Below are 26,419 nucleotides of genomic sequence, written 5' to 3' on the forward strand. Positions count from 1 at the left end.
AATATTCAGCTGCAAATAAATAAATGGAAAATAAACATCAAATACATTTTGTATCAGTTCGAAAACCGTTACATCTAAATCTAAATATAACATCTTATTTTATGTACGCTAAACATTATGCTTGGTTTGAAGGATGTATGTTTACTTGCATATAAACGTTCACGACAACGCTATACACACACACACACGCATACATATTTAATCGAATTGTACATTTTCCTAATGTTTTCATAGTTCATAATACATCACATATTTGTATAGGTATATACGCGTTATAATATCAGGATAGAACTGGACCTGACGTGACCGCTAGTGGTCGCCAGTATCCCGTGAAGAGCAGCCCGACTCCTCCGTGACCTCGCAGAGCTCCAGAAGAAGAGCAGAGCTACACACGGAGCTGTCACGGTGGATCATGGCCGCATCCAAGCCGGTGGAACCACAGTCTGCAGCCGGCCTACCGCGCTGGCAATTGGCCTTACTAGTCGGGACCCCAATAGTGCTCGGAGTAGGGGCCGTTTACCTCTGGAACAGAAACCGGTCGAAGAAGGACCGAAAGGGGAAGGGAAATGGTGAACGAAAGACTCCAGAAGGCAGCGCTAGCCCCGTACAGGGCCAAGACGGCGAAGCACGGGCCAACCGGGAGCTGGAGAACATGGTAAAGGAAGGGCTTTGCTTCAGGGGGAAACTTGCATGTCTATGTACTGTGACACTGTACGTATTAGTGTCTAATGTTGTGTATGCTTGTGCACGAATGACAATTTTCGGTGACTAAAACGTGGTTGCCGTTAACACGCGTCTCAAGGACGTGGAGCGAACCCGGGCTGGACTGACGACTCCTCGGCCAGCGTCAGACGCGCATGCGGTGATTTGCGGTCAGCTAGCCTCGTAAGCTAGCACCAAAGCTAAACTAGTCGATAGCTCGGTGGCTAGGTTACGAAGCCTCATTAGAAATGTAGATTTCCTGAAGTGCCTCGCACAACGACACACGCAGGAAATAAATTATATTGCGCACCGACAGTATGATACCACACAACGTGGTGGCACTGTCTGTATGGAAACGAGGTATGGTCAAGGCTGGTTGATAGTTGGATAACGCGGCTGGCTAGATATTGAGTCCAGTGTGCGGGGAGGGGGCGCGGTCGGGAGCGCTACCTGGGGGCACGTTGAAGTGTCGTTATGGCAGTCATTCACCAGACCAGCACAGATCACCATCTTGTTTCACTCCGACGTTGGCACTACTTTCACTTTACATTAAACTCTCCCTTTGTGTTGTATTCATTAAGATGGTCTATCTAAACTAATACTAAAATAATTGTAAACGTTTCATTTTATTTGTGCATTATGGTACAGGTCGTATGGGTGGCTTAAGAGTATTAACCCTTCACAGACAGGGTGGTAGTGGAACCAAAGTCAAATGACCGATACAATGTTAGCTTATTTTCACCCATATTATTTACATTTTCAAAACATTATGGTAGAGAAAAACGTTATTTCACCTCCAAATCATCAAACGTCAATCTTTTCTCTCTATTACGCTTTTGTAACCTGCAAAAGAGCTGTTCTGATTGGTAAAACAGTAACCTTGGCTTATTGAGTTAACAAACCTTGCCAATGGTGTAATTTGTAACTTGTTTGAGATAAGAATTCCAACTCTAACGAATGAATTTGGTCTTTCTTCACCTCTCCCTACAGTCAATATGTTATAGTTGGCTGGGCCCAATGTTTCTTGAGCAATCCCTACTTTCGGCTTGTCTACAAAAATATTCTTTGTCCATTAAAAATGTTTCTAGATCCGATAATATATCCCTTTTTCGGTCAGATCCGGACAGAAAAAAAGCTATGGTTGGAAAGAACATGAATGTGTTTTTCTGTATCCTCAGATAAGTAAGTACACTCTTCTCATCGCTTCCTCCTCTAGACTCCCCTGGACCGGGCCCAGGGAGCCAAGAACAAGGGCAACAAGTACTTCAAGGCGGGGAAGTATGACCTGGCCATCCACTGCTACACAGAGGCCATCTCCCTCTGCCCAACTGAGCAGAAAACGGACCTGTCCACCTTCTACCAGAACAGAGCGGCTGCCTACGAACAGCAGGTCAGACTCGCACATTGTGGCCTCAAATCTACCAACATAAGCTGTGGATTGTGTGGTACTAGATCCTTTTTCTGCATCTGGAAATAAATGAACATAATCAGAAAACGGTTACTAATATTAGAAATCCTGAAATAGAAAGAAGTCTTAATGTTCCTTGTTGTCCCATCCAGAAAGGTTGCAGAGGCATTAATGGCTGATAGCAAGCCAAGGCTAGACATGTGTTGTGGCTAATTGTAACCTTTGTGTTATTTAGACTAACTCTCAGTCTGGGTTTTTAACCCACACAAGGCACAACCAATGCTAGTCTCCAGTTTTTAAGATGCCTAAGACCTTAGCTTTGGCTTAGCGAAGGTGTAAGCTAAGGTCTATGGCTAAGCTATGGCCTAGAGTTACATGAAACCAAGCACAATCTTTTTTTAAGTATTGTTTAGGCTTTATTAGATTTCAGTTGAGTTTAAATATGTGTATGATTTCATACAAATCATGCGTGAATGATTTTCGAGGAAGCGTGTGTATTTCAGATTAAACATGCGTGTATGATTTCAGATGAACCATGCGTGTATGATTTCAGATGAACCATGCGTGTATGATTGTATGATTTCAGATGAACCATGCGTGTATGATTGTATGATTTCAGATGAAGTGGACGGAGGTGGTGCAGGACTGCTGCCAGGCGGTGGAGATGAACCCCCGCTACGTCAAGGCTCTGTTCAGACGCGCCAAGGCCCTGGAGAGACTAGACAACAAGAAGGAGTGTCTGGAGGGTGAGTGTTTAAGCCATCCTGTGAAAGACCAAATTAACCAAACCGGCATATTGATTTTTGCTTTGGGCAAAATGCTGAATAAAAATGCTTATTGTGGCCTTTACACGATCCACTCGGTCTCTGCTGTGATCCCTGAACGGCCCCAACACCCACAGATTCACCACTGGTTTAGGGGATTTGAAATCCACTCAGGCTAAGATAATGCTAATTGATCCCGGACTGAAATCTCCCAGGGATTGAGTGGATTGACTAGTTGTAGCCCTCGACATGATGGTCATGGTGTGTTTGTTTTCGATTCATCCAGACGTGACAGCTGTGTGCATCCTGGAGTCCTTCCAGAACCAACAGAGCATGCTGCTGGCCGACAAGGTGCTCAAGTCCCTGGGCAAGGAGAAGGCCAAGGACAAGTACAAGGTAGGGAGCCACACCGGCCAATCGGAGAGGGAGCGAGCGGCACCAATAACGTAGAGGAGACGGACAATCAAAGGAGGGAGACCTGAGAATATAATATAGATAGACATTAGCCCGACACAGAGGGATTGTTTTAAAATATATTTTGGTGGTCTTCCGCAGAACCGTGAGCCACTGATGCCGTCGCCGCAGTTCATCAAGTCCTACTTCAGCTCCTTCACGGATGACATCATCTCTCAGCCGCTGCAGAAGGGCGAGAAGAAGGACGAGGACAAGGACAAGGAGGGCGAGGCCGCAGAGGTCACCGCAAGGTCAGAGAGCATGGCTCGGTGGCCGTGGGGACAACGTCTTGACTTGCGTTTCTGTGTAGTTTGTAATAGGGATGGGTCAAAATATTTGATTATTTGTTTCGAGAGGGTCTAAATCGATTTTTAACATTTGGACCGTTAACATTTTTTCCCACTCAAATATAAAGTTTTTCACAAGCCATAACTTTGTTTCCCTGGTAACGCCTGAGGGTTTGACTAATAGCTGGAACAATCATTACCTACCCGCAAGGTTCTTATGCAACGGAAACGTTGTTGAATCCTCCGGTAAATAGGACGGACCTTAGCTACGACTTGGCAACGGGAGGTATTCTAGTCCGCTCAGCTATGAGCCAGAGAGCTAACGTTATGCATTGTACATATTTATAATTCGAAATTCGTCCCAGCCTTTATACAACAGATACTCTAGAGTCTATAGCATATAACCGCGTTGTCTGATTAGTTTAATTCATTTTTCACAATTGACCAGCTCTCGTTTTGAAGACCGAATCACCGGGTCATTCGTTTCAATGGGATTCGCGACGGTCTATACTTTCAACATAAAGTGCACATATTTATAATTTGAAATTCGTTCCAGCCTTTATACCATAGATAGTATAGGGTCTATATCATATAACCGCGTTTTCTGATTGCAGTTTAATGCATTTTTCATAACAGACAATTTGACTGGAACTACTTGGCAGGTAGTTGTTTTTTTGAGTTCAAGTTATTAAGTGATTTCTTGCCGATGATCCATGGCTGCCTTTGTGAATGTCGGCACACATCGAATAATCGATTATTCGTTCATACCACCCACTGATTATCCGACCATGAACATTTTGAGTTATTCACATCCCTAGTTTGTAATGACGGTTGGCATAAGTGGTGCAAGCTTACAGTTTTCTGGCTGCTTCGCCGTAGGACATTGTTGTGCATTTGCAATAAAGTTTAGGTAGTCTGAGTGTTGTGTTGCAATGCTCTTTTCAGTATTCACGTTTGTACAAGGTGGTATGAAATTCATAATTCCAGTATTGTAAATGACATGGCTATTATTCCATTCCATAATTTATTTGTACCGATTGAATAAGCACAATACTTTTTTATCCTGGGAAAGCTCAATTCAAATCTTTCAGCTAGAGATATTTGGGCCAAATTGAATATTTATGGCTGAATACTAGACATTTGTTGCTGTTAACGTGTGCTGTTGTTACAGTTTGCATTCATTTCATACACGTACCTGTACTGTTTGGATGTAATACTTCACTGAGCTGAAGGAATAATTCATTCCAGTTTGCGTGGGCTTGCCAGCTGGAGTAATCACAAACTCCTCGATTATATTTTTTGGTGTGTCTTCCCTGTGTACTGCTTAAGTCAGTTCTTCATTAAGAAACCAAGGCAGTGGAGTATATATGGATGCATTGCGGCAGGGTGTTCTATTAGTAAACTTCAACACAACTCTCGTTCTATTAAAGCTCAACAACATTAGAAAAATACTGTCATCTGACCTTTAGCCAAGCAGTTCCATTGTGTGACCCGTATAGCATCACAGTTGGCTTAGTTCACCAACGATTACCATAACCAAAATGGGGCAGGATAGTGTAGCCGACAAGTAATCAATCCCCAACGCACGCAGTATGTATGTAGGCCTTCTTGAGGTAGATGCCCATGCCTACCTGCTCATTTATGACCTGCAACTACTTAGTCAGTGAAGTCCCTTTGGATAAAAGTGTCTGCCGTCATGATGGTTTCATATGTATCGCTGCATGACTAGATGGGATAATCTCTATACAACTAAAAACTCTTCTACCTTCACGACTACTGAAAATAACACACATTACCGTCCATCTTTGTTCTCTCTGCCCTTAGCTCTGGCTACCTGAAGGCCAAGCAGTACATGGAGGAGGAGAACTACGACAAGATCATCAGCGAATGCACCAAGGAGATCGACTCGGCAGGCCGCTACACCACGGAGGCACTGATCCTGAGGGCCACCTTCTACCTGCTGATCGGGAACGCCAACGCCGCCCAGCCCGACCTGGACCGCGTCATCAACACACAGGACGCCAACGTCAAGGTAACTCCAACCCTCCACCCCCTCTGAGGTCAGGTGGTGGTTTTACGATGCCAGAACAGAGTGGAGGATCATGGGGGATCTAGTGGCGATAGGGATTCCCTCTGTGTGGTTGTAAACGGAGAGCGTTGGTGGAGGACGACACAGACATGGGTACGGAATTATCATATTTTCCTAAGGAAATGATATATCTCCTGTTGCCTCCAGATATTTATGGCCATTGGTTGAGAATGCTTGAAAGGATTTGGGGTGTGAATTGGCTATATTAAAACGACTGTGTTTAATGTATAAAGGTTATGTCCCATGGGGTTAACTTAAGGACCCCTAGAACATCCTTGTCATCATGTCTCTTGTTGGTCAGCGGCTTGGGGATGATTCATGTGGTGTTCCTCCCTCCGTGCGTAGCTGCGGGCCAACGCGCTGATCAAGCGCGGCAGCATGTACATGCAGCAGCAGCAGCCCATGCTCTCAACGCAGGACTTCAACATGGCCGCCGAGATCGACAGTCACAACGCCGACGTCTACCACCACAGGGGACAGGTGAGGGTCATTGGTGTTTTGGGTGCTGGCTTGTCTGGGTGGTTTGTCACAATAGCCTCCTTGTGGAGGAATATGAACTTCCACACTATGAATAGAATTACAATTGCCAAGAAATGTTATTTTCTGCCTTGACATTTTAATTATATTAAAAGGTTCTAATGACCTTTGCTCTCATTAGTGCTTGGTGATTAATTCAGTATCTTTTTTGGGGATCAATGATTAGTAAAAATTCAGACAGTTTAAAGTCAACCAAACATATTTCTAATTTGGTTTTAATCAAGTCTTGTGTTTTTAGAAGAGTACAGTGTTATCAACTGTTTTAAACTGTATATATTGTAGTGGAGCTTTTGCTTTGGGTTCGTAGTTCCTCATAGTTGTTTGTTTCTTCTTGCCGTTAGCTGAAGATCCTGCTCGACCAGGTGGAGGAGGCGGTAGGAGACTTCGACGAGTGCATCCTCCTGCGACCAGACTCTGCTCTTGCCCAGGCCCAGAAGTGCTTCGCTCTCGTAAGTCAAAACCTCACACTTTTTCCAAAAAGATTGCAACTTACTTTCCCAATTGCTGTGACACAAAACAACAATCACAGTGCCTCAAACAGTATTCAATATAACAGGATAACTTCCCAATGCTCTTTCCCCACACGCTCTTCTATGTAAGCTATGGGCTGTTTCCCAAAGTGAAGGCTGCAGCCTTGCTAGGACGCGTCCTTGCTAGTCGCGTCCTATGGAGATGAGACTAGAGTGCTAGCTCGAGTGCTTCCTAGCGTTTGTAACGTCGGACTTTGGGAACGACTTGGTAGTGTGGAAGCGCTTCCGCTTCCGCTTTTTAATACTGCGTGTCCGCTTGTAAACACATGTGCGCTTAAGAATAAAACATGGCAGCAGTCAAGCTGATCGATATTTATTTGACTTTTGTCTGTTATGAATGCGGTCATGTCTCCTTCGCATGGAGCCTCTTTGGGGAAGTCACAAAAGCTTTGTTGTGGTTGATCGAATTGTCTTTATTAAAAGGAAAATCCATTGAATTTTTATAAAACTAAGTGAAATTGTCTGAGAACTTAATTCATGCATCACATTTACAGTACGGTTGATTACTATTATGCAGGGGAAAAGACAAAGAAAGAGATGATAAACGTGTATTTATTTGGATATATTATTTAACTGATCTGATTCATTCATTCATATATGCCTACAATCTACCAGTGCTTTGAACACATAAGTATATCATATAAAATACAATTATATACGTTCATTAAAAATTACAAACATTGCAAATGATCGGTTGTGCATTAATTTTACAACATTGGATAGTGGCACTATCCCTTCCACCGGTAAACAAATGTTTGTGTGCCACCCTAAGGCGCACAAAAGCCTCCGTTTGCTGGGCTGACCCTAAAAAAAACGATTCAACACAAACATAAATAGGTATACATAAATAATGTAATCTTGTGAGCGAGTAAATTGACCTTGGTGACAGTGGTGTTTAACACCAGCTACGTCCATGCAAAATATAGCAACGTATCATTAAGTTGCAAAAACGTTTGAAAAGTGGCACAGGTCTTTAGGCTTGATTATTTGCATTAACATGATGAATCTATAAAAAGCAATACGGCACAAAATATTTCTGAAAACTAATATAACTTCACTTCGTTTGAACGTGTACTGCTCTGCCATTTTCAAGAACCCGCCCAGTGAACGCAGAGGATTGTGGGTAGTTTTGGCTCGTCTAGGATGCAGCGATGCATCCTTGAAAAATCTCGGAATTCTCAAAAACAAAGGACGCATAAATGGCGCGGCTTTCGAGTGTCCTCAACATTGGAACAGTGCTTGTCGGCGTTCTATGACGTAGCGTCCTTAAAAGGGCGGCCGTTGAGCATGCTTCCTTGACATTGGGAAACAGCCATGGTGTGGGTGTTTGGCTCTCAGCCAAAGGCTACTGGGTTTGATTCCAAATGGCCGCAGCCTAACCTGTAGCCATCCTTGTGCCTAAGGGACATGTATCTGACACTGAAAGCTGCTTTGGATAAAATAAACATCATAGCAAAGACTTTTATCGACTTCCAAGTCGCTTGACTAGATGGAAACGGATCAGTTTGTGTTGACCGACGGAGCATCGGCTCGTCTCTGATTGGCCGGCGTGTGTTGGTGTTGTGTTCTCAGTACCGGCAGCAGTACACAGGGAACAACCCCTACCAGATGCAGACCGCCATGGACTGCTTCGAGGACGTCATCCGGCGCTTCCCCAAGTGTGCCGAGGGTTACGCCCTCTATGCTCAGGTAATGCGGCGACGCCGTTGCACACTCAGCATACTGTATACTGTACTGTAGAACCTGGAGGATCACTGATGCCTGTCCACTCTCTCGGTCTCTCTCCGTCTCTCTCGGTCTCTCTCCGTCTCTCTCCGTCTCTCTCCGTCTCTCTCTGTCACTCGCTCTGTGTTTGTGTGTGTCCGTCTCTGAGGATATGACTTTTTAATTGAATGACGAATATACTCCTATACATTACGTTTAATTGAAATGGTGTCCTCTGTTTTCTCTGCAGGCCCTCACTGACCAGCAGCAGTTTGGTAAAGCAGATGAGATGTATGATAAGTGCATTGAGCTGGAGCCAGACAACGCCACGACATACGTCCACAAGGGGTGAGCAGATCACTTTCAGCTAATGCGCCACAAAACAAAACGCATGAATAAGTTATTACAAAATCGATCTACAAAACTAAAAATCATCTAATTATTTACTGCTGAAAATGACAAATAATGCATGCAACAAAAATACATTGTTCATTAATTATTCATCAAAACTGCACATCTTCAGTTTATTGCTATCAACTGATATCATTCTGCTATTACGTGTAATTTAACCACTGTTGTGTCCTTGTCACCTCAGGCTGCTGCAGCTCCAGTGGAAACAGGATGTGGACCTTGGCCTGGAGCTCATCAGCAAGGCCATCGAGATCGACAACAAGTGTGACTTTGCCTACGAGACCATGGGGACCATTGAGGTCCAAAGGTCAGAACACGCCTCAATGCTCCCCTCTACTTCCTGCTTGCCTCTCCAATTAAATGGCTTGTCCCGAGATCCTGATTTCATACCTATTAGGATTGGGAGAGAAGGTTCAGATGTATTTAAAGTGAAGGAATGTGTACTCCATTCATTCTCCAGAGGTTAAATTAACAGAAAAAACACTTTGCCAAAAAGTGTATAACAAGGAGCTTGAAATATAAAAATCTTTCTGCCTAAAATTTATGATCTTTTTTTAAATGATATGCTGTTGACTACAATATACATTTAAGACTGAGAAGATTTGCATCGCACAATAGAAGGTATAGAAATAAGTAACGAGTAATACAAGTATTAAATATATATATATTTGAAGATATTCTTAATAGATGCTAAAAAGACCATGAACTTCATTCAATTAGTCGAGTAGAATTGACCCTGACTTGGAGCAGACTCTATCTTAAGGGACTTCAACTGAAGTGATTTGAGCCATGTCGAACTAACATGCATGTATGGTCCTCCTCCATCCTCAGGGGTAACCTGGACAAGGCAATAGACATGTTCAACAAGGCCATCAACCTGGCCAAGTCTGAGATGGAGATGGCCCACCTGTACTCCCTGTGTGACGCCGCCTACGCCCAGACCGAGGTCGCCAGGAAGTACGGCCTCAAGCCGCCCACGCTGTAACCGTGGTTACCCACGCCCACCGTCAATCACAATCCTCCCGCAGCTGAGCCTGGTTTTTGTTTATGAATTCAAATGCGACCGTTGACGTTTTAGTGTGTTGACGATGGAAAAAGTTCTGGGTTAGGAACCGCTTGTGTTTACATCCAATCGGAGAGAGGTTTTTGGTGCCGGTTGGTTCCCTTGTGACCCTGGGCTCCCCTGCCTGAGACCTGGTTTAGAGATTGTTTCAACCTAACCAGCCTTCAGCTGGGACTTAAATTAGACTTGCAGCACCCTGATGTCCATCTCTAAACCCAGGAATTATCTGTCATTCTGGGGAACTCTATTCTGTCATTCAAATGGTCTTTGTTCTGACCTTCAGATTACCTCCCTTTCATTTAGATTATTAATCAGACATTCAGATTATATCTGTCCTGCCATTCTTATTGTCTCCATGCTGTCATTCACATTCTCTTTCTCGACATTCAGATTATCTCTATCCTGTCATTCATATAGTCTCTATCTTCTCGTACCGATGATCTCTATCCTGTCATGCAGTGTATATCCGTCACAAGGGCCTGTCCAGTGCTTATGATCTGCTTTCAATCCAAAAGTAGAATCCAAAACTAAATTAGAATCATGCTCCCTCAATTTGACAAGTAGTATTCCTAAAATACAATGAAAGCATTGTCTAATTTAATTTGGCTTGCCGAATTGTTTAATTTCTCTAACCTTTGCTTTCTAATGTGTATGTTGTCCGGCTTCATCCTACGTTCAAACATGACGAAGCAGAGAATGCAAGTTAAAGACCTGTAGTCCAATGTGTGATGGGAGTGATTTTTTGTTTTGTTATAATAAATACTGGAATGAATCACTTGTTGGCAGTGCGCACGGTTTAGCCATGAGCTACAACATGTTAATGGGTCCTTTAAGTGTTATGTTTTTTGTATTTTTACATTTTCTTTTGGGGGGATTGCCTAGTTTTGTTTTCTATGCCTTGTACAGCATGTGATGTGGATGCAATGCTTGCCCTGATGTTTTGAAACCTCAACATAAGGATTCTGGACTAGTCGTCATGGCAACTGGGTTTAGTTGGGCTCGTCTCCGTTCAATACCCGCAGTCAAACTGGGACATATTTTTTTTCCCAATCCCTACAGGATTCTGTAGCCAATTTAATATTTTGTTATTTAATTTTTTCTGATTATTCTGCAGACTGGTCTTTTAAGACGGCAAAGACACACATACACACAAACGAATATTAACAATACATTTTTACATCCTATGGTTTATTGCTGGTAGGCTTAATTCCGACCGGTTAATAACTACAAAGTCATATTGAACAAATTACAAAGTGTTAGACTTTCTGTTATGATTGTATCTAAGTAACTGATCAGTGCTTTGGTTTGTAATTATAGAATACCCAACAACAATCTGGCCAGCACTTATGGAAGATGGTATTTGAAAGTTCTTCTGTCACCAACTAATTAAACCTACATTCCATTCTGAACACACGTTTGGCCGCTGTCAGTGAAAGAACCTTCAGAATATTAGAGGAACCAGAGTGATCTTTAACATGGATGTGAGCCTTTGACAATTATGTGCATCTGCAGATTTCAGTAATTTTGACTATGTTCTGGGAAAACTTACACTATTCTTTGAGATGTACCACGACCAAAGTAAAAGAACATATGAATCCTAATAAAGTTATAATTACTTGAAAACAAAATCAGTCATTTATTCTGAGTTCTCTAGAATGGTATCATTTGCAGTGTATTAATTAAAAAAAAGTATTTATATAAATAATTGGTATTTACTTTCTTGATTTATATCAAGCTTTCAATTTATGAAACACTTGATGTCCTTGAAAAACCAACCATATCCTATAATGAATCTAACAGGCGACTTAATCTTTGAACCAATTTACAACTCGGATAACTACAATAAAGGTATTGCAAGGTTAACAATGGAACTGATAATAGTGCAAATGTTGCAAATTTGTACAACTGAAAGATAGTGACATGTCCAGAAATAAGAATAGTCAAAGAACCACTCGTTTTCTTCCCCTGATTAAACCAATTAGCCCCATCGTCTGCTATATCACGTGACACACTTTACGTCTCATCCGGGTCTGCTTGTCACGTGTGCTGTGACGTGGCGCGTCAACACAACATAACGATGGCGGACGCCGTGGAAGAAGTTCTGCTCGCCACTTGGTGAGTCGATGCTTAGGCACAATGATAACAGAAATAACTTCAAATGATGTGTGTAGTCAGGTCGCACTCATGCCGTGTCCAACCTCAACGAATGTGTTCGTGTTCACCGTGAGGAGACGCTGTATGTTTATGTGTTTGGATACGAGTTGACGTGTCAGACATCACAACGCTAGCTAGCCACATAAGCTCATAATTGCTAATTATCTTGGATCATTTTCCTTCATTGTTTTGCAATAACACATCATAATAATAGTGTTTTTGGCCGTGGATGCAGTTTAGTTCCTGTCTCCATTGTGGGTTTGATCGGCATGGGATAAATGTGGTTATTATGTACCTTCAATACCGTATACTGGCTGTGTAACTTATTGTATCCTCCTAGTAAGATAGCATGTTACATTAAGTGTCAGTTTCACCTCTGAATAAAGTTACCCGCATGATGAGTTTAGTCACATCTATGTTTGACTTGTTATCCTCCTCATAAAACAGTGCCTTACATGATGGAACTCGTCCCATCTATGTTTTAACTCATCCTCCTAGTAAGACAGTGTGTTGCATGATGGAACTCGTCCCATCTATGTTTTAACTTATCCTCCTAGTATAACAGTGTGTTACATGGTGGGTTTATACCCGGTGTGTTGGTGCCTTCTGCTGTGTCTGTTTGTATTTTTTGTGCCATACAAATAGTTTTTTTTAACAATTACATGTCATTAATAATACATTAGACATTCATTATTTATCAGCAGTCAATATACTACTATCAGTAAGACCCGTTGTAAATGGAGTCTCTCCATCTTCTAGATTTAGTCTTAGTCTGGGGAACCTGTACTTCTATCTACTACAGATTTTACATGTTGGATACTCTATCCGGACGAGTAACATTCCTGGAGAATTAAGTTTTCGTAGGATTTGTATTTAGTTTATATTTATGTATATGTTTTCATTCATATATATCTAATGGAATTGATAGCTAGTGTAACTTGAGTGAGCGATATAACGTTGCTTTTGTGTGATAGTGAATAGTTTCCTAGCGCATTGTGTCTATAACCATAAAAATAATGGGTCTGCTCAAGCTTTGTATGGTTCTAAAACTGTTAGTAACAATGGTCTGGTAGCCACAGCTTTGTGATGTTCTAGAAGTGTTCGTAACATTGGTCTGGTTGCTCCAGCTTTGTGATATTTTAAAACTGTTACTAACAATGGGCTGGTTGTCTAGCTTTGTGTTGTTCTAAAGCTGTTAGTAACGATTGTCTGGTTGCTCAAGCTTTGTGTTGTTCTAAAACTGTTAGTAACAATAGTCTGGTGGCTCCAGCTTTGTTATGCTCTAAAACTGATTAACATTCTTTGCTCGGCTTCATGATGTCCTGCATTTCGGACCCCAAGTGGGATAACCAAGATGGGGTTGACTTTGTGTGGTGCTTTAGGGACCAGGATCTGGCCGAGGCCTTGGACTCTGGATCCGACATCGAGATGGAGAAGAACCTGATCGAGGAGGAGGGGATCCCGCCTCAACAACGAGCGAAGATGTGGAAGGTGAGAGGTCGTTGACAGCCCTGTGGAGGTCAAAGGCCAGCAGGGTGTCTGCGACATGACCATGTGGAGGAGGTAGATATCCTATGAAGAGAGGCGGCATGCTCAATAGCATTAATTACTTGAAGATGTTAAACAGCATTTAGGGCATGTCTTGCTAAACCAGTATTATATTTCTTAAGTAGAACTTAAGAAATATTAGTAGAACTTAAGAACTAGTAGGGGTGGGATGAAATGTCAAGATTGGAAATCATTTACTGAGAAAGTAGCAGTAGGGTTAGTTGATCGCAGGTTGTTTTAAAAAATAAATACAATATTAAACCTTTTCCATTAGATGCATATTTTCTTTGATTGAGGTAATGAATTAATGATTTATTTTTACTTGAATAATTAGATATTTTTTACGTTTTAAGTTTGCTGGTTTAAGTTTTTAAACCGGCAAAACGGTTCCAATGTTACGACGCATAAAGTTACATGTATGACTATCCGGGTTTTGTGGAAGTGAAACTATTTGACATGCAGAGTTGCAGACTGACTGGAAAGACGGGCAGCCTTTGTTCAGGACAAATACCTAGGGACCGTAGAAGGAATGTGTCTTTACATTGTCCTTGCATTCAGACGTGCCCACTGTTTTATTTAGGGTGGTACGCTGTATTTACTAACTGTAAAAGAATGCATGTAATTTACTGTGTGACTAAATTAAAGCTCAAGCCTATATTGCTGTTTAGCTGCTTCAGTTGGTAAACGTGGTCATGGTCAATTATTTCTAATTAGTTAAGGGATAAAGACCGGATCTCTGTACATTATCACGCTTATTACACGGTTACTTACAAGAGAAGGTCTGTTCAATTTTAAAGTTGAAAATAGCTCCCATAGCAACACTATTTTATTCGTAGCAGCGATCTGCAATACAGAAATAACAGATGGCTGAATGCCCTAATTGATCAATCAGAATCACGTATTCAACAAAGCCTTTTAATAAACAATAATAACGCCTAGTGGAAAAGGATCAACTTTTATATCTCTCACTACCCTAGCCCTATTGTGTATCTCTCCGACCATTGCACTGTGACCTCTAGCCTCACCTCTGTCTCTCTGCCTGGCCAGATCGCTCTGAACGTGGCTGGGAAGGGTGACAGCCTCTCTCCCTGGGACGGTGTCCTTGACCTCCCCGAGCAGACGCTCATTCACAACCGCAGCCAGCAGCTGATCGGTGAGTCCGGCCTGTCGCCTCAAATCAAGCCAAAGTCATTAGTATAGCCCTTTCTAGTACAATGACAATGGGCTTCAACAGGCTTTTCAGAGGCCCACTATAGATGACAAACCCTTAACGCCTAACACAACTCCCTTGCTCCACATGCGTTAATGTTTAAGGGCACAGGAAGACATCCTAGTGGACACCATGCGTGAGGCAGGGTCTGTTTTAACCAGCGCCCTGTTCCCTGTGTGTAGACCAGCTGGGCGTATCGGGGCAGGAGCGAGCGGAGCTGGTGTCGGACGTGGAGGCGGTCATCACCTTCTACTGCAAGTCCAGGAACATCAGCTTCACACCGGAGCTGAGCTGGCCCCACCTCCTCAAGCCCCTGCTGGGCCTGCAGCTCCCGCGCAGCGACCTGTACAACTGCTTCTACGCCATCATGAACAAATACATCCCCAGGTGAGATGTCGGCTGCCGGTCTGTCTCGCCCTGCATGTCCATCTGTTGATCCGTTCGTTTCCACATTTTATCTGTCTGGCTGTCTTTCTGGCTGCCTGTTTGTAAAGGCTTCTGTCTGCCTGGTTTTTCTTTCTCCTCGTCTCTCTGTATGTCTGTCTCGTCTGACCGCCTGTCTGATCCCCGCTTGTATTTCTCCCTCCCACCAGATTGTACAGAATGTGTGTATTCTGGATTAGACTCTGTAAGCCCATGGTAAACATGTTTATATACAGCACACACTGCAAATCAGCAGAGAACATCAACTGGTTCCATGTCTTCTTCACTGTGATTTATTTTTTTGTGTGTGTGTGTTTGTGAAGCACACACGCACAAACGCACACACATACTTTTTTTTGTTTTGACCTTGCTTTCTGCTCCCTCTCCTCCTCCAGTGATTGTGTGGTTTTGTTTGTTCTATTTTGGTTCTTGTGGTGTTCTATGTTTGGACCCGTCTAGCTTCCTGCAGAGACTGGTTCTTTGTTCTGACTCTCTGTCTCTCCCCCTCCCCCCTGCAGGGACTGTGTGCAGAAGGGCCGGCCCTTCCACCTGTGCAGCTTGCTGCTGCAGTACCATGAGCCCGAGCTCTGCTCCTTCCTGGACACCAAGAAGATCACCCCCGACTCCTACGCCATCAACTGGGTACAAACGTCCACCTCACGCCTATCCTCCATGCTCTCTTCCACAATATGTCCTTGCTCTCTAAGCTTCGAGGCTCTGTCTTCCATGCCTTCTCCTCCACACTCTGTCCTCCAGGCTCTCTAGGCTCTGTCCTCCACACTCTGTCTTCCATGCTCTCTCTTCAAAGCTCTCTAGGCTCTGTCCTCCACCCTTTGTTTCCCACACTCTGTCCTCCGGGCTCTGTCCTCCAGGCTCTGTCCTCCAGGCTCTGTCCTCCATGCTCTCTTCATGGCCCTATCCTCGAGGTTCTGTCCTCCATGCTCTGTCCTCTATGCTCTCTCCTCCACGCTCCGTCCACAACAACCTGTCCATCCCCTGGCTCTGCCCAGAATAAGGTTCAATCAAAGTGGACTGGTGTGTTGCTAACTCAGAGTGTGTCAGTGGTCATAGCTGGAGAGTGTTAGTATATGTTTGTGTGTATGGGTGTGTAGGTTTGTATCAACCTGTGTGTGTGTGTGTGTGTGTGTGTGTGTGTGTGTGTGTGTGTGTGTGTGTGCGCGTGTTTTCAGCTGGGCAGTCTGTTTGCCAGCCACTGCCTCGCTCCAGTGACCCAGGCCTTGTGGGACAACTACCTCCAGCAGGGCGACCCCTTCCTCGTCTTCTTCCTCATGCTTGTCATCCTAGTCAACGCCAAGTGAGTGTATTCTCAACATAACCTAACCCTAACCTGACCCAGCCACTCTAACCCTAGCCTGTCCTAACCACTTTAGCCCTAACCTACCCACTCTAACCCTAACCTGACCTAACCACTTTAGCCCTAACCTACCCACTCTAACCCTAACCTGACCTAACCACTTTAGCCCTAACCTACCCACGCTAACCCTAACCTGACCTAACCACTTAAGCCCTAACCTACCCAAGCTACCCCTAACCTGACCTAACCACTTTAGCCCTAACCTACCCAAGCTACCCCTAACCTGACCTCCCATAACTGATACTAATAGTTGTAATAATAAATGTTAGCCGTGCACCGAGAACAAGATTTTATGTACAATCTGAAACTCCAATGAAAGACCTCTCATATAATTCATGAATGTTCATGTGTCTGTGTATATGAAGTGTGTGTTGTGTTCCTCAGAGAATCCATCCTCTCACAGGAAGCCACCAGCAGAGAAGAGATGATGAGTAAGTATCTGGACGTACCCACCACCACACATGAGGAGGTGTATCTTCTCTATGTATTCCTCACCATGTCAGAGAGGAGCTCTTTCATCATGAACCTTTCTTTGACCGTCTAATTAGCAGATCCCTGATCAGCTGGCATCCGAGGGACAGGAGCTAATGTGTGTGTGTGTGTGTGTGTGTGTGTGTGTGTGTGTGTGTGTGTGTGTGTGTGTGTGTGTGTGTGTGTGTGTGTGTGTGTGTGTGTGTGTGTGTGTGTGTGTGTGTGTGTGTGTGTGTGTGTGTGTTGCAGAAATGCTGGAAGAGTCTCCAGCTCTCCTTGAGACAGAGGACGTTGAGGACCTGATATCTCTGGCCCAGTATTACTACAGCAAGACCCCTCTCTCCCTCCGAAAGGTAGGCCACACACTCACAGGAAACCGCAGAGACCAGTTATTTTACTACCAATACCCATTCCAATCACACATCGTCAATAAAGGAACTGGTACTCTCGCCCCAAATTATTTTGAACAGGTTAGTTCTGATCATCTGATGGTTGCTTTTTAGTAATCCACCTATTCCAGGATTTAACAGGTCATTGGAGTACAGCAATGACAACATATATTCAAAGAAATCTATTTTTATTTGGTACCACAACCAACAAATAAAAAAGTGATCTCTGTATACTGTGATCTTTTTTGTTTTGTACTTGAGCCTTATTTTATTAAGATGACTTTTAGATTATGTGTTATGTCTTCTCTTGATATCTCAGAGACATCTTCCCTGACATTTCACACATTCTCTCTAAAATGCGGAACGAGTCTGACCTGCCGAGGTGCTCTGTCCCCCCCCCAGGAGAACCAGAACCTGTTTGGCAGCAGTCTGGTGGCCCTGAAGGAGGAGGACATGGACCTGAGCCAGGCCCTCTGTCTCCCCGTCTCCGTCCCGGAGATCCTGCAGGCCAACCAGCACCAGCAGGTAGGTCTCACCTGGTCTCGTCTGCTCTCACCTGGTCCCACCTGGTCTGACGCCCGACCCAATACCTGCTCATCAATGGCGTGCATCTGTAACTCACGGTCTTAGTCGTGTTGGATAAAACTCGACGCCTTCTCGCCCCAGAACGGCAGTACCATTAAATAGAATTATATTTTCTTAAATAAGCTTAGAAATAATGCAAAAAAACAACAACAAACAGATATGAAATAGTAACTGACAAAGTATATCAGGTACATCTCTGCAGTAGATCTAGCCCCCCGGGAGAGTTGAGTTAGAGTTCACTACCGGGGTGGGTTGACCGGGTCTCTGACGGAGGTGGTGGTGTACCGGGGTGGGTTGGCCGGGTCTCTTGACGGTGGTGCCGGTGTCTCCCGTAGGACGGCGTGCGGTTCTTCGTGGTTGACTGTAGACCCGCCGAGCAGTACAACGCCGGACACCTGTCCACCGCCTTCCACCTGGACTCTGACCTGGTCAGTCTCTCTCTCTCTCTCTCTCTCTCTCTCTCTCTCTCTCTCTCTCTCTCTCTCTCTCTCTCTCTCTCTCTCTCTCTCTCTCTCTCTCTCTCTCTCTCTCTCTCTCTCTCTCTCTCTCTCTCTCTCTCTCTCTCTCTCTCTCTCTCTCTCTCTCTCTCTCTCTCTCTCTCTCTCTCTCTCTCTCTCTCTCTCTCTCTCTCTCTCTCTCTCTCTCTCTCTCTCTCTCTCTCTCTCTCTCTCTCTCTCGGCCTCTCAAATAAATTCAAATTGAATGCAAAATAAGGTGCTCTCCACCTCATTCTCTCGCGCGCCGCTCCTCACAGATGCTGCGGAACCCGTCGGAGTTTGCGCTGTCGGTCAAGTCCCTGCTGGAGGCCCAGAAGCAGTCCCTGGAGTCGGGCTCGGTGGCCAGCGGGGAGCACCTCTGCTTCATGGGCAGCGGGCGCGAGGAGGAGGACATGTACATGAACATGGTGCTCGCTCACTTCCTGCAGGTCAGAGGCGCTGCTGCACGCGTGACCCGTCGGTCATTCTTGAACTAAGCAACTCGACGTTAAATCAAGCTCATTTGGGTAGATTGCTCCAACGTTTATGTCATTGTCCGCTATCTCCGGTCACCTCCTTCCCTAATCAAACACCTTCTATTGCAGAAAAACAAGGAATACGTCAGCATCGCAAAAGGCGGATTCATGGGTGAGTGCAGTTAAAGATTAGATTTTTGTATGTATTTTCTATCTATCTATTTTTTTTAAGATACATTATTTTGTCTTAATTTATGTTTATAAAGGACTTTTTAAGACCCTAGCCTATATAAATATATTATTATATTATCCTGATAAAGCTATGCTTAACGTGTGTGTGTGTGTGTGTGTGTGTGTGTGTGTGTGTGTGTGTGTGTGTGTGTGTGTGTGTGTGTGTGTGTGTGTGTGTGTGTGTGTGTGTGTGTGTGTGTGTGTGGTGCAGCTCTACAGCAGCACCTGGTGGACATGAACATCGAGGGCCTGGACTCGTCCTACCTCCACTGGATCGTCAGCACCTCGGGGTCCCACAGCAGCCTCAGCTCAGCCGACGTGAGTCCCCGCACCCTGGGTCAAACAGCGGGAGGGCTTAAAGGGGTTTCCCTCACACTCTGCTGTTTGGTTTAAAAGGGTACTTCTTCTTCCATCGACTCAAAACAGACTGAGTTGTTGTTGTTGTTGTTGATGTTCCAGACCGCAACATGCATATGTAATTGGACCCTCTTATATTACAAAAAAAGCTGAAAGATATAAAGGGTCATTATTTGACAACCAGGTGTGATGTTGATCAGCCGATTCAAACTATTTCAGAGTGTTGGTACAAACTGGTAGGCGGAATTACCTTCTGGCTTTATCAGCCAAGGCTTATCAGCCTTGAATGCACACGATTTTGTCATGATATTCATCTTCTTGTCGGCATCACAAACTATTTTAAAACTGACCCTATGGTGCCATCACAAGTGGAAGTCCGCCTACCCAGTGTTAGGATGATCTGTCACGCATCTCTGTGAACACTCCGACTTCGGAAGTCACAAGTGGAAAGCTTCTAATCAACAAGACACCTGATGGTCCAAAAGGGGCCCAGACACCAGACCGACGGGGACAGATAGGTCTGAGGTCATGATGATCCCCTTCTGGTCACACAGGGCGAGTCGCTGGGTGGCCCCGGAGACGCCAAGGGGGTCAAGTCTCTGGTCAACAAGATGACCTTTGCCCTGAAGTCCAAGTCAGTCAACGTCAAGGAGAAGATGATCAGCTTCATCGAGAACACCGCCACACCTGTGGACAGGTGAGCTTCCGCCTTACTCTCCATGAGCCTTAAAAAAAGGATCTAGATATTTACAATTTCACAACATTTCTTTTTTCACTTTAAAACATGTTGTTTTAAAACAACATGTTGAAACATGTTTTAAAGTGGAGGACATCCTGTATCGTGTCTTTACAGGCTCTTCAACAATGCATCCACATTCTTAAATACATTTCTCCTTACAATACAAGACGCAATGGCCATCATTAATAGCTATCGGCCATATTGTGCACATTATTTTACACAGTTAGAGCGACCCATGACCACAGTCCCTGACCAAACCATGTGCCTTATCCCACACTAGAATGTCTTTCACTCTGCCCTGGCCAGAGAAGGCTGTCCCAGATCGGTAAGAGTTGCCAAGCGTCGCGCTGTACTTCACTAGCATGTCCACCACTGGCTGTTGGGCCCCTCACAGGCCCTCAGGCCCACCCCTCCCCTCTGCATTACACAACCACAATTTCATAATCTTAAAGGGCCCCTATCGCTACCACTAGGTGCCAGGCTGAGAAGTCATTACAAGCCATTTCAAAATCTGTGCCCTTGTGACATCACAAGTGAGAGACTTGCTTCACCATTTGTGATGTCACAAATGGATATGATTTTTGGCCCTGTGGCGTCTAGTGGTAAAAACATGGGGGCCCTTTTATGAACTGTGCCACGGTGTCGCATGCTTGGTTCCAACATCTGTCCTCACTCCTCACTCTCATAACAGGTTCACAGATGTGGATACTTGAAAACACGCAAGCCATCTCTGTCCTTATGCTTATACTAACCACTCTGAAATCCGGTAGTGACTTATCCACGGTAGATTTTACGCACGGTAGCTAGTGTTTGTTGTCGTCTTCCTCTTTCAAAACGTACATCATAACATCCGAGTTCAACTGTAGTGGTTGCCTGAGCTAGTTTGGGTCTAACTTTAACAATACCGCCGGTTGCCTGAAGGTTGAAGCAGATCTCTGCATTCCATCTCGTGATTCGTCATAATGGTGATAAGCCGGGCTGTGTCACAATTGACCGCTTCACTCATTCAATAAAGCCCTGGATATTGCACAATAACTTGCCATGCACCTCTTTGTGGTCTTAACAGTATACATGTTGTTTAAACCTTTTCTTTGTCTTTAACAGCTTTGTCTGGACATTGTAGCTGTCCGTCTCGCTTACGGGAATTAACCATGTTTTGGGTTTAAAGATTAACTTCTCACTAGTCTTGGGAGATGTCTGCCTTACAAAGGTTCAATTCTTGTCAATTGTGTTTTAAAATATGAATTTCTTACTTTTTTTAAAAGAAAGCTACAAAAAAAGAGCTTTCTCTCTTTATTTATGCATTTGTCAGATTAATCTATAATCTATACAAAAAAATCTATAATCATTTTCTAGGACGCAAAAAAGCATCTATAGAATTGCAGAATAGAATGATTAGCATGGTAGTATTTCTGGTGGTAACCTCAGCAAAGGTGTGTTTGGGCCTCCATCTAAGCATGTCTTTACCCGTTAAGCCGTTATTGTACGTTCACACCAAAAGCTGTAAAAGATGCAAATTCGCCGAATAGCTCAAACCGCAACGCTGTCCAAAATATTTACAGCTCACATCGCTCTTGCGATTTTACTTTTCCATTTTAAAGGAGCCGCGCTTTCTGCCTGCACGCTCGTTGTTGAGGCAAGTGCTGCTGCTGATGCCGAGCCACAAAAACACAAGATAGTCATAAGTTTGGTCAATAGAAAAAGAATAATAAGCATAAATACATGAAACACTGAATAACTAATTAATGGAGCGATTGCTTACATGCTAGATAATAGCTTAGTTGATCGCTATCGTGTGTGTGTGTGTGTGTGTGTGTGTGTGTGTGTGTGTGTGTGTGTGTGTGTGTGTGTGTGTGTGTGTGTGTGTGTGTGTGTGTGTGTGTGTGTGTGTGTGTGTGTGTGTGTGTGTGTGTGTGGTATTTATTATGGAAAAGATACGCTCTACGGGAGCATTTGTGCCAGGCAGACACACGGCAAACTGCCAAATTAGAAATAGATTGTTGTGCGGTATCTCCCTGCTTCTGAAATGCACGCACGTCTTCCCCCACCGCTCGTCCGCTGGTTCCCATCAGCATTCCACTGTGCGACCATCCCTTTTGCGTAATGCGGATTGCGTATGCCCTCATACATTGTTGAAATCATATGCTGGATGCTTTATTCTTTCTATGTGTTTTTTAGTTAATAATCAGGCTATGATAACACCACGTTGGCCATGCAATCGCCCACAAATACGATGCCCTGCAATAACCGCAATTATTCTCTCATGCACCATGATGAAGGAACGAATGTGTGGTAGGAACTAAAGTTCTCGCATATGTTTATTGGGACCCACGCCGGCGAGAGACATCTACATTCCGATTGGCTGGCGGTCATTTACAGCCGAAACGCTACTAGCTCATTTGCATAGAGTTGAGCTGTTTTCAACTCTCATTTACAGCTTTAAAGCTATCGCTCAAGTGTTTTATCGCTTTATCGCTCATGTCTAATAGAAAGTGAATGGGTGTTTATCGCTCAAAACGCTTTACAGCTTTTGGTGTGAACGCAGTTAGATCCACACAGCCAAGTCCAGTGTGTTGTTGTTCTTTTAAAGTTTTCACCAGTCGGCAGCAAAGCATACTTGCTCATGCTTGATGGTCCTACATGGCCGTCGGTGACATCACTGGCCTCCATGTTGACGGGATGAAGTCTTTGTATCCTTCCCACACAACAGGCACGTGAGCAGCAACGACCGGGTGGGTAAGCCCTACAGAGGAGTCAAACCTGTATTCAGCATCGGTGACGAGGAGGAGTACGATACAGGTGGGTCCTGATCACAACTCCTGCACTTTCGGATGGCATCGCAGCATTCTGGCAGAAGAGTTGAGGCATACTTCTATTTCTGGTCTTCATTGCTTACAATCAGCAAAGAAATTCTTCAAGATGATTGGTCTATCTACCTACCCGGCAACCATCGGGCACTTTGCCCATGCCCTCATTGCCATGCCCTGAGTCTTCCACAATGCTAGTCAAACCTAATGCTAAAGCTAGGGATAAAAGCTGAAGAAATACCTAAAATACTTTCAATAACAAGGTAACTGTTTATTGAAACCATCAAGGATTGTTTCTCCAAATGCCTACCATTCCTACATAGTCCCCCCCCTGGGAACCTTCTCATTTACTCTCGAGAGTATGCATACCCCCCCCCCAGTTGGGAATCACTGATCCAAGTCATGGGTGTGTTTTGGGTGTTTTTGTTCTCCCTTCCAGACGAAATCGACATTTCGTCCACGTCGGATGACGACCGGAAGGAGATCATCAACCTCCAGACGTGGACCAACAAGCCCGACGTCAAGCACCACATCCCCTGTGACGAGGTGAAGGAGACTGGACACATGTTCCCCAGGTGGGTCCGGGGTCCTCGGCAACTCCTCCTGTGTGTGTGTGTGTGTGTGTGTGTGTGTGTGTGTGTGTGTGTGTGTGTGTGTCAGAATTTGACGATCTGCGGGTTTGTGTTTTAAAATTCAAGGATCTGTGTGTTAGAATTTGGCCTGTGCTTGTGTGTCCAAAAATGAACTGTATTCCCTATGTGGCCCGCACCATCAGTCTAACCCCGCCACCATGTCCCTCCATCTCCCCCCTCCCAGCCACCTACTGGTGACGGCCACCCACATGTTCTGCCTGCGGGAGATCGCATCTCGTAAAGGCTTCGCCTACATCCAGTCCAGACAGGCCCTCAACTCGGTGGTGAAGATCACTTCAAAGAAGAAGCATCCGGAACTCATCACCTTCAAATTCGGCAACAACAACGCCGCCGCTGGCGTGGAAATCTCCGCAGTGGAGAGGTGCGTGAGGATGTTAGCTCTCCAGTCACGTGCTATGCTCGGTTACAGAGTTACACGAGAGACTTGTGTGCCCAAAGACCCTTAATCATTTGAGAATGTTGTTGTAGCTGGTTACTGGCGTGGTTGTCCAATTGAACCTTTCCTCTTTTTTTTTGTCACTTGGTGAATATTCAGGCAGGAGGAATTTAACAACCTCAGTCAACAATACTATCTTTTGTGTACAATTACTTCATCTTGGATCAGTCAGGTCCACTCATTTCTATTTGCGTTGCCATCGGCTCTGTGTTGCTAACGCTCTCCCCTTCCCCCTCAGGTATCTGATCCCCAACGCTGGCGACGCCACCAAGGTCATCAAGCAGCAGATCATGAAGGTCCTGGACGCCCTGGAGAGCTCCTAAGGAGGTCTGGATGCCAAGGTGTGGGAGGAGGGGGAGACTGCTGGCTCCTCCTGCTCCAGCTCTGTGGTTTCTGCCCACCCCCTCGGGACCGGCCCGTGGACAGGATGGACTGACCGTTTCCGCTGGTGTGCTGCCTGCTCTTCACAGACTGAGGACCTGTTTGGGGACGGGCTGTGTGCGTGTGTGTTTTGAAATACTTTACTAGGTGCTCCACGACCCGACCTTCCCACTTTACTTGCTCTTATTTAAAACTAAAGATTTATTTTATTTTTGACATTGTGTTCATTAACAGAGCTCGTTTCAGATTCAGTTCAACGCAACCAAATCCCCTCCTGCCTTAAAACCCACTTGTTTCTCTAGTGACGGTTGAACCGGCTGGATGTGTGTCAGCTAATCATCAGCGTACCTAAAGGTCACTGCGTTCTCTTCTCGGTTTACCATTCAACACCAATCCTACTGTGGGTTTGGCTGGGCACAAATCCGGACACTCTGATTGATTACGTGTATTGACAACGGTATTGCTCTTCAGAGTTAGGTTGTTATCATTAAAGGAAGGAGGTTTCCTTTATAGGTCAGAGGTTATAGGAATTGATATAGGAAGTTGATCCGAAACGAGCATGATCCTGGATACAAACGGAAAACTCTAAAGATGCCCATCCCATAATAGCTGTGGTTGACCGACGGCGCTGGTCTTCTGCCACCTCAACTCTTTTTGATATTCTTTTCAGCGCACAGCCTTAAATAAAGTCATTTAAGGGTGTTTATAAATATCTCATGTACATAGTGCGTGTAAACTACCGCAATATCTGAGCAGTAAAATAATTTTTGAACCATCTAATCAAGATTATTCAAGTCTGTTATTTAGCTGCAGTTTCTAGGACTAAGCAGTCTTTCACGGAGCAAATTTAATTTATTGTCAGCTTTTCAAACATGCAATTAACCACACTAGAACTGAACCTCTCCCCATCTCTGGACCACTTGAGTATTACCAAATGGAGGTCTGGGCATGTCACCGATTGAGCACCAACTATTTCGGTGCTTTAGTATTTGCTGCCGAATTCCAGAACTGGATTAATTTTCCACTTGTGTGGGAGAAAGTCTTTAGCAAACGTTATGCTACCTTTGATTGTATTGTACCTGGCCCTCAGACATATGCTGTGTTGACTCACTGTGGAAGAATATAGCGTATAGATTTCTATATGCTGTTTATTAGTCAACTTATATATTAGGACATATGCTATAGTGTCCTTGAATTGTGTCATTGATTCTATATTTAAGTGTTTTCACACTTATTCTTTTCCAGAAAAGATAATTTGCTCGCGTTTCATCAACTTGGCCGTGTTGTTTGCTTTCACGATCTCGGTTAATTGTGAGTTGTAAGTAACATCTGCAAACAGAAAATATAGCTCAATATATAACTAGCATCATAAGTGTTGAATGACTGTTTTATCTCATTTGTTGCCATGAGGTGGCACGGAGGAGTTTCTGATGGAAAGATATTTCGTTCAATTTCTGATAAGTTAGATGGAAAAAAGTGGTGATTAAATGGTCTCCCATAACATAGCATTCCCGTGTAATCAATGCATCGTGTTGTAATTTGTTATGTGATTTGTTCAGTATTTACTTGAATATGCTTGACTGGTCGACGTCTTTACGGTTGAGAACATTTCCCTTCCCCATCGTTTGAAAAAACATGGCGTCGGTCACCGCTCATCCAACGGCCGCTTAACCTTTGCATTCTCCTGTATATTTTGCACCTAACTTAACTGTTCTTTTCTAATAAACTTTGTTTTTAATAAATTGATAGTTATTCAACAA

The 26,419-nt window shown here is 44.2% G+C and overlaps 2 protein-coding genes across 3 annotated transcripts; both read left to right on the top strand.

Moving 5' to 3' along the window:
• Positions 1-354: 354 nt before the first annotated feature.
• On the top strand, positions 355-11,576 carry tomm70a (translocase of outer mitochondrial membrane 70 homolog A (S. cerevisiae)). Its single transcript, XM_030372731.1, has 12 exons — positions 355-655; positions 1,919-2,092; positions 2,730-2,856; positions 3,161-3,270; positions 3,430-3,578; positions 5,439-5,646; positions 6,049-6,183; positions 6,582-6,689; positions 8,343-8,459; positions 8,725-8,822; positions 9,070-9,192; positions 9,717-11,576. Exons 1-12 carry the CDS (start codon positions 413-415, stop codon positions 9,868-9,870), a joined length of 1,746 nt encoding a protein of 581 aa, XP_030228591.1. The 5' UTR covers positions 355-412; the 3' UTR covers positions 9,871-11,576.
• Positions 11,577-11,987: 411 nt separating this feature from the next.
• Positions 11,988-26,419, top strand: tbc1d23 (TBC1 domain family, member 23). 2 transcript variants are annotated; one of them, XM_030372568.1, is made up of 19 exons: positions 11,988-12,063; positions 13,485-13,593; positions 14,698-14,803; positions 15,043-15,247; positions 15,802-15,925; positions 16,474-16,598; positions 17,043-17,089; positions 17,379-17,482; positions 17,921-18,043; positions 18,439-18,531; positions 18,858-19,028; positions 19,185-19,227; positions 19,498-19,604; positions 20,198-20,340; positions 20,663-20,707; positions 23,093-23,181; positions 23,629-23,764; positions 24,006-24,203; positions 24,517-26,419. In XM_030372568.1, the coding sequence occupies exons 1-19, from the start codon at positions 12,026-12,028 to the stop codon at positions 24,599-24,601; spliced, it is 2,091 nt and encodes a 696-aa protein (XP_030228428.1). In that variant the 5' UTR covers positions 11,988-12,025; the 3' UTR covers positions 24,602-26,419. The 2 variants fall into 2 exon arrangements, with proteins under 2 accessions (XP_030228428.1, XP_030228429.1); XM_030372569.1 differs by lacking the exon at positions 20,663-20,707.

The sequence above is a fragment of the Gadus morhua genome, chromosome 12 (genome assembly GCF_902167405.1).
Source record: "Gadus morhua chromosome 12, gadMor3.0, whole genome shotgun sequence".
NCBI lineage: Eukaryota > Metazoa > Chordata > Actinopteri > Gadiformes > Gadidae > Gadus > Gadus morhua.